The sequence below is a fragment of the Clupea harengus genome, chromosome 26, assembly GCF_900700415.2.
Source record: "Clupea harengus chromosome 26, Ch_v2.0.2, whole genome shotgun sequence".
NCBI lineage: Eukaryota > Metazoa > Chordata > Actinopteri > Clupeiformes > Clupeidae > Clupea > Clupea harengus.
In genome coordinates, this window is record NC_045177.1 from 11,734,764 (window position 1) to 11,743,340 (window position 8,577).

Sequence of the window (8,577 nt, forward strand, 5' to 3'; positions counted from 1 at the left end):
ATGAAGAGAAAAACTTGGGATGCATAAATTGATTTCGAAATGGCGGAAGTTATTTTTACACGTCTGGAAGAAACTGAGCGGTGCATGAGTGATACAAATGCAAATCAGACGAGCTAAGGAACAGAGGGCCTGACAAGCTCTTACAGTAGTCGCTCAGCCTTCCAACTGCTGAGGAGATCGTGTTTTTACACAGACGGGAGGTTTTTTCACTGTTTTTCACATGGCTGGCATAAGCCGTGCATCTGCTATCAGAGTCCCTCTTTAGATAAGAGACTCAGCTGAAGGGGGGTCTGTTGTCAGTCTAACATCAACAAAACCTGCATCTCATCCTCCTGGTTGCTTGTCTGGAGCACTAACCCTGTCATTTCTTTCATTGTTCCTTAAATCTCTCTCTCTCTCTCTCTCTCTCTCTCTCTCACACTCACTATCTCTCTCTCTCTCTCGCTCTCTCACTCTCACACTCACTATCTCTCTCTCTCACACTCACTATCTCTCTCACACTCACTATCTCTCTCTCTCTCTCTCTCACTCACTATCTCTCTCTCTCTCTCTCTCACACACTCACTATCTCTCACTATCTCATCAACCCATCCAGTGGTAACTTGCACGTAACGGATGTACTCCTCCATGTGTTAAGAAGGAAGGTTGGTTGAGTCCTACAGTGAGCTTGCTGTGTGTGGAGCCATAGGCAGAGGGCTGTGATTCTGATAGGTGGCTCACACACACACACACACACTCTCTCTCTCTCTCTCTCTCTCTCTCTCTCTCTCTGTGGGATACTGGGACTAAATGTTCAGGATGAGCTCATACTAGGAGTTGTTCCTGGAACGCTGGGCTACTAGGTGCTACTGGATACAAAATGGGTGTTTATGGAGTGGAACTGGCTGTGGACATGGATGATATTTAGTTAAGCCATTATGTTCCTAAAAGTTGTCATGTTAATTCTCTACAGTAAACAGAGGCCTGGTGGTGGTGGTTCAAAATATAAGAAAAGTGAAGTCAATACATTCCGACAGAACATCGTAATATAATATAGCCAAGACAATTATTATCAAGTATTCCCCTGGCAGACAGAAGAATTCTACTCATTAGCAGTATTATGAGTCTTACAAATAGTGTCTCTCAGGGACAAGATGTTGGAGCTCTATGCTAATAGTGCTCCCAGACTGGCTGAGTGCTGGCTCTGGTTAAATAGAGAATGCTGCTCTTCAATGTCCTGGATGATGATCCAGTGCAGACTGCGCTGTGGTATTGCTGCTAAAGTTTAATGAGTTGGCTTGGTCTCTGGCCCCTCGAACTGTGTCGTCCACTCTCTGTATCTCTTCTAGCACACACACACACACTCTCTCTCACACACACACACTCTCACACACACACACACACTCTCTCACACACACACACACACACGCTTGGTCTCTGGCCCCTCGAACTGTGTCGTCCACTCTCTGTATCTCTTCTAACACAACACACTCTCTCTCACACACACACACACACTCTCTCTCACACACACACACTCTCTCGCTCTCTCTCAAGTCTCTCTTTATGACCCTCTGGAATGTCTGTGCTTCCATGAGGGAGTGATGTCATAATGTGTGATCACCAAGGATACAAAACAAACTTCCCGCCACATATGGTCAGTGAATTTTGTCTTTCCCAGCTCATAAAAGACACACACACACACACACACTTACAATTTTGCAGTACCAAACCCACCATACGGAAAATGGTACCATAACACACAGCAACGTAGCTACCTCATTCGTGTTTTCCTTGTGTTGTTCTAGTGTTCATTCGCTCCTCCTTCCTCTCTGTTAAGAGTTTTGTTTTCACACAGAGCCAGACGGACCCAATCCATCCAACTAAATCGAAGAACATGCTGGGTAACTGCATCTTAATGAGAGTACTCTGAGGAAATCCACTTCGAGCAGTTTGGGACGAGAGCGTTGCCATACAGGCTGAACTCAACATAACACACCCAACCAAACGCCCTCTCCGGGTCTAGCAGCACATACTCTGTGTGTACGCCTATGTATATACGCGTCTGTAAGGGTTCGTTTTTTTGTAACTGATAAATATGAGCAGATCTACATGAGTAGATCTACACGATCCACCAGATTCAATATGAAGCTGGGTCAGTATTTGGTTATTATGTAAGGAAAGGCAAGGCACATTTATTTATATTGCACAATTTATGCACATTGGTAATTCAAAGTGCTTTACAAATGAGCAGTTAAAAGCACCCATGAAAAAAACATAAAAAATGAAGAGTGCATTAAATCTGAAAATAACAAATACAAAATAACATAAAAAAGGAGAGTGCATTCAATTAGTTAACAAAAAGCATCTGAGAACAGTTGGGTTTTAAGTCCATATTTAAATGGGCAACAACTAGAGCACACTTTTGATGTCATCAGGAAGTTGTTTCCAGAGCTGGGCAGCATAGTAGCTCAAAGATGCTTCCCTGTGTTTAGTTCTGAAATGTTGGTATTACCAACAGATTTCTCTCCAGTGATCTGAGAGGTCTAGCAGTTGTGTACTGCTGAAACACATCTGAGAGGTATTTTGGGTCCTGCCCCATTTAATGATTTATACACAAGCAGCAGTGCTTTGAAGTCAATTCTGTGACTTTACCGGAGGCCAATGGTCGGACTTAAATATTGGAATAATGTGGTCAGTTCTTTTGGTTTTCGTTAAAAAAGCAAAACTCTTTTGTACAAGCTGAAGCTGTTTGATGGTCTTTTTAGGAAGGCCTTTGAAAACACCATTGCAGTAGTCAAACTTGCTGGAAGTGAAAGCATTAATGAGTTTTTTCCAAGTCACGTTTTGACACGAGGCCTCTAAGTTTGGCTACGTTTTTTGAGATGGTAAAAAGCTGATTTAGTTATTGCTTTCACGAGGTTGTTCAAACTGACATCGCAAATTAAGGCACCAAGGTTATTCCTTATTCAGCTGAAGGAATTTTGAAGACATCCAGCTATTAATTTGGTCAGTGCATTGACAAAGAGATTTGTTAGGTGAGAGGGTAAGTTTGGGTGTCATCAACATAGCTATGATAAAATATTGTATTGGTAGCACATAAAGGTTAAATAATAAAGGCCCTAAGATCGAACCCTGGGGGACACCACAGGTCAAGGATGTTGGTGTTGAGGGATAGTTTTCAATTTGAGCTACTTGATAACCGTATCTGTAATTCCAACCCAATGTTCAAATCTGTGCAGAAATATGTTTTGATCAATAGTGTCAAAGGCTGCACTCAACAACAACACTAAAACTGATGTTTTGCCTTTATTGATATGAAGGCATAAGCCATTTAAAACCTTCACGAGAGCAGCTTCAGTGCTGTGATTAGCACGGAAGCCTAACTAAAATACCCATTTGATGTTTTAGTTGCTAAAAAGAAAATTCCCTGAATTCCCGGCATATTTCGTTATGTGCCAGTAATTGTTCAGTATGGAAATATCTAGATTATTCTTTTGAGTATGGGGCTTCATAACAGCTGTTTTCAGGGACTCAGGGAATGCGCCAGACAGCAGCGATACATTTACAATTTTAAGCGCGTCTGCTGCTATGAGGTGAAAAAAAGATTTGAAAAAGTAAGTAGGCAAAGTATCTTAGCGGCATGTTAAAAACATTTAGATGCTGTAGTGTTTTTAGAAAACTTACCCTGTCTATCAAACTTAAGTCTTAACTTAAATTAACTTATTTGGTAATTCCAAATGTTGAGTTGTTAGTAATTCAGAGGATATGCTCTGTCTGATTTAATCAATTTTACTTTTGAAAACATAGGATTTTGTGGCAGATATTGAGGAAAAGGACTACAAATAATTTCTTCCTCTAACAAACCATGATGGACAATCACTGAAATGCAAGAAATATCTTTTTAACACAACTCAACAAAAAACTATGATGAGATGTTTGAATGACTGTACCTTTGTATTCATTTCAGATAGGCCTATTATGACCATTATTACTAGACTAGATACAGACTATTACTAATTATGAAGGAAGTGGAAAAAATAGTAATGGCAAAATAATAGTGATGGAGGCGTAATGTGTAATGTTGGGTTAATCACATTAAAAAGCAATGCCACTCAATATCATTCACTGAGCTTATTATGCTACCTCAGCATGTTACATATGACATCTGAGATATACTGTACGTTTAGAAAGACAGCCCTGTGAGCCAAGAGAGAGTTTCCATACAGGTGGTTTGGATCACATTCCTTTGGACTAGAACATGCCATGTGTATATTCAAGAGAGACACAAATGAAATGCCTACAACTGGAGTTTAAAGAGGAGCAATATGAGTTAGACCAAAAATGAGAGAATACTGGAGGGATGGGTAGAGAAGGAAGTGGAGGGGGAAAAGTGCTATTATGTGGGACAGCTGGGGGCTCAGTGAGACAGGGTGTCCTGCCAAAAAGTGCTCCCAATAAATATTCTATTTTTAAGAATCACATCCTCAGACCTGACGTGTATGCTTCAGAGGAAATGGAGGGCGGTAGTCATAGCAATGATAGACAGCACTACTTAACTAGACAGCATTGATAGAGAATTTAATCTGTCTGTCAACACCTCCCAAGTCTTATCATAGACCTACAGACCGCAGGCATACTGAATTTCAATGTGAGAGTAGGTTTGTGTGTGTGTGTGTGTGTGTGTGTGTGTGTGTGTGTGTGTGCTCATGTGTGTGTTTCTAAAGAAGCAATTGCAATGTGATTTGTACCTTTACTCATAGTTCTAATGCTCGCCCACTGTTTGACAACTGCTTAAGAGGTCACTAATGCCGTGGAAACGTCACCACAGCAGAGAGAGAGAGAGAGAGATAGAGGGAGAGAGAGAGAGAAAGAGAGAGAGAGAGAGAGAAAGCGAGAGAGAGCGAGAGAGAGAGAAAGAGTGAGAGAGAGAGAGAGAGACAGAAAGAGAAAGAGAGAGAGAGAGAGAGAGAGAGAGAGAAAGAGAGAGAGAGCGCTCATGTATAAATGAGCAACTCTGGTCCATTTAGCACAAGAGTAAGAATACCATGATCTCATGGCTCTCAGTGACAACCACAACGTCTGTCTCCACAGATTCCACTCAGTTCTGTGGATCACAGTTTCAACACGGATAAAACTGCCCTTGCCCTCTCACAGCTTGTACAGGAATCTGTGTCGACAGCAATCAGTGATTTTGTTTTTCTCAAGGGAGAGCAAGTCAGAGTATGGGATGGAGGTAGGTTGGATGGGGGCAAGAACAGAAGCTGCTTGGGGGCCCTTGGGCTTAGACTACCAAACATGCAGCCTTAATGTCAACCATCACAGGGTTTATGGCGGCTGAGGACATTCATGAAAATTCCTTTTTCCCAAAAAATAGAAATCCTGGAGAAAGAAACCTAAAATATAGTGCTATATTTACTGAAAACATTTGTGACATTACGGGTGACGGGATCCCTAATCTTATCCAATCATCGTCTGTTGCAGGATGCAGGCGTCACAGGAGGACTTCCCAGAGGTCACCAACTCACAGGTTTTATTAAAGGACTACAGGATTTGAGCTACGATATGAGATAGTGTCTGCCCTGCTAGGTTACATTTTATTTAATAAAACACTGAAAACATTCACATGTATTTTGTTTTGTTTTCAGCAACCAGTTACATACCAGAAAACAGACCATATGTCCAATTTCAAAACATACAAATAGAAAATGTTTTCATTATCGTCCATGAGAAAATGTCTAATACGTCAAGATATTTTTTAAGTCCAACTTCTTTCGGGACAGTTCGCTATAACGTTAGTGGTAGTTGATCATCAAAAATCATAGGCCTAATAAAATAAAACAAGTTTACAGGTCTTGTTGAAATCGCTTTTGCAGTAGGTAAAGCTCTCTGCAAAGAACTGTGCGAAGATTCTGATTATTTTGACGACTCATTTTTCAGTTAAGTGGAGCTGGGCAAAATAAATCGATAACATATGAGCTTCGGTCCGCAAAAGAAAGTACACGGTGTTCTTTCGGTGCAAGGATGTGGGTGCGCGAGGTTAACCGTCTCTGGTGCGTGATGAGCCGTCACCTGGTGAGCCGTCAGTCACTACCGCTATGAACTTCGAAATGACCAGAATGATGGCGCAAGCTACCTTAATGTAACCTGATACCCAACTAAAGACCAGTATGTCATTTTGAAGTAGCTCTTTAAAAAAAGGAAATAATACAAAATAAAATAGGCTGAAATAAAAATGACCCATCTCACTACTTCACCTAGAGAAATGGACTCAGACCTATGGTACACTCCTGAACCAACAGGTTCTGAAACTACATTATTGTATAATAAATGATTGTATTGTATGTATGTATAAATAATTAATTATGCCTTCATGTGTATTTCTTTACTTGCATTTAATATAGCCCAAACCTTTAAGTGAAATTTTATAAAACAGTAATAGGAAAATGTTTTAATTGCCTCACATGCAGCAACAACACACAGGCTCTCAACATATAGCCTAGGCTACTGTTAGCGCCAGTCCCATAAATAAGTCTCATCTCCGCGGTAGAGGGAGAGACGGAGAGTAACGGTAGTGGTTTCATAACAGCGAGTAAACAAGCTCGGCCTGAATTAATGTCACCCATCACATAAATTGCCTCCAGCGAAGTGCCGTAAGTAGTATACTGTAAGACCTACACACAACAGGGCACCAATCCAAACATGCATAGGCCTACAACATTAATGTTGCCGCTTCTGAACCAGATGCATAGCTGCAACTTACAGGATTTTTGTGTCTGACGGGAGATCCACCGCTGAGGGTCCCCAATCCAATCCCTTGTTCGAACAATTAACCACGGAAGAATTCTGGGGTCCCACCACCGTACACGAACAGTTCCTGGGACAAGGGCTGCACATTCCGAACGAACCCCAAGCCTCCAGGCAACACAGTGAAAAAAGTAGACTGGAGAAGAATCCAAAGTTTGAGAAATAGACGCCATGTTTTCGCTTGGATACAGTCTGTCCATTTCTATAAGGCATAGCTCACTCACATCTCATCGCCTCGAATGTTGTAATTTTTTCTCGATTAAGGAGGAAAATATTTGCCCTTTCAACGGTTTTCATAAGCGAACCTAAACCGAATGTTATTTAAAAAACGCGTGTTTCTCCGGATGCGCAGGCTACCCCCTTTTTCAGCGTTAACGGAACTAGCTCTACTTCTCGGGAGGAAAAAAAAGTTCCAACCGCATCAGCAAGCCAGAAGTTCGAGAAGTTCCCTGAGAACTTCCTTTTTCTCCTCCTTTTCATGTCCTGCAATGCTTTCACTGGCCACTGGATGGATCGTAATACTTGCCCCAAAACCATTTGTGACTTTAAAAAAGATAAAACCAGTATCTCGGTATTTTATGCCACGTGTTATGCAAGAGGTAGTGGACTTCTTGACCATACATTATTTGTTTTAAAATCTCTTTTGTCAAACTGCTTTGCTCTTGAGGGTGTCACCATCAAATCAGATAGTCCTCTGTAAATTCCATAAATCATGGTGGGTTATCCAGTGATATGTTAATCCAGTGAATAGAAAACTGTTGACAGGGAATAACTGCCCCGATAAACACCAACACATACCATGTAGGCATATTCATTTTGAAAATCTTTGGTCATACTGTCCTTGAAAGATAATATAGCTGCGCAGTTAAACTCTACAGAAAACTGACCTCTCAATATCACCTCCCCTCACTTGTTCACTTTCATCCCCCTAGAAAATAAAAGTTACAGAGGGCTGAGAATGCCTTTGGGGTCAAGGTGACGGGACAAGAAAAGAGAGAGACACAAGAGTCCTGTCTGAATTTATACTGTCTTTGATCACTTTCTCTCTTCCTTAACAACTCCCGGAGTCACAGAAATCTCCACGGTCCAAACACATTAATGCTTCTGCTCTGTGGCCCTGGTCGCAGTAGTCCTTTCATGATTCATTTGAAAGTTAGACTGCTGCTTCTGACTTTCAATGCTCTGCAGACAGTTGTGTCTGATGTAAAGAGCTCGTGGGCACAGTTCAGTGATATTCTATGTCTCATTGTACATGCTGTCTGATCCTCACATACTCATTGATATGTGATATTTTAGGACTCTCTATCTTTTTTTCCAGATTGATTTTTATCTGCTCATTTGTGAATACAAATCCCATGGTGATGAGTAGTTCCTTCGCACTCACTGACATTTCACATTTATCAGGAAGTCCTACTTTGGCCATATGCAAACTACAATCTACTCACATCAAAAAACATCCACCCATCTTAGGATGCCATAAAACACTTGTTCTACATGATTGCATTAACACCATCCTTGAAATGATGAGAGATACTGAACATACCAGAGTTTTGGGAATAACAGTTAAGTATGGAGTTTGAGTTCAGTTTGGGCAGCAGTAACTATACCTATAATGGATATTTTGACATACATACAGAGCCATTGTCATTTCAGATTGTATCTTGTGCTACTTCTTAGTTCACCTAACTGTTGCAGTAAATCTGACAAAAAAAACCGAGGCAGCTTTACTGGAGCTTTAATGTGTGTGTCCTTGAGTTACAGTGACAATCCATGCATTTACATATTTATATATAT

General features: G+C 41.0%; 1 protein-coding gene across 1 annotated transcript in view; it reads right to left on the reverse strand.

Annotated features, from left to right (window-relative positions):
- Window positions 1-7,280, reverse strand: part of pkd1a (polycystic kidney disease 1a) — a 70,354-nt gene extending 63,074 nt beyond the window's left edge. The window contains exon 1 of the mRNA XM_031563802.1: window positions 6,740-7,280. Coding sequence (XP_031419662.1) covers window positions 6,740-6,996 — 257 coding nt within the window. The 5' untranslated portion in view covers window positions 6,997-7,280. The remainder of the gene's footprint in view (window positions 1-6,739) is intronic.
- Window positions 7,281-8,577: the final 1,297 nt, after the last annotated feature.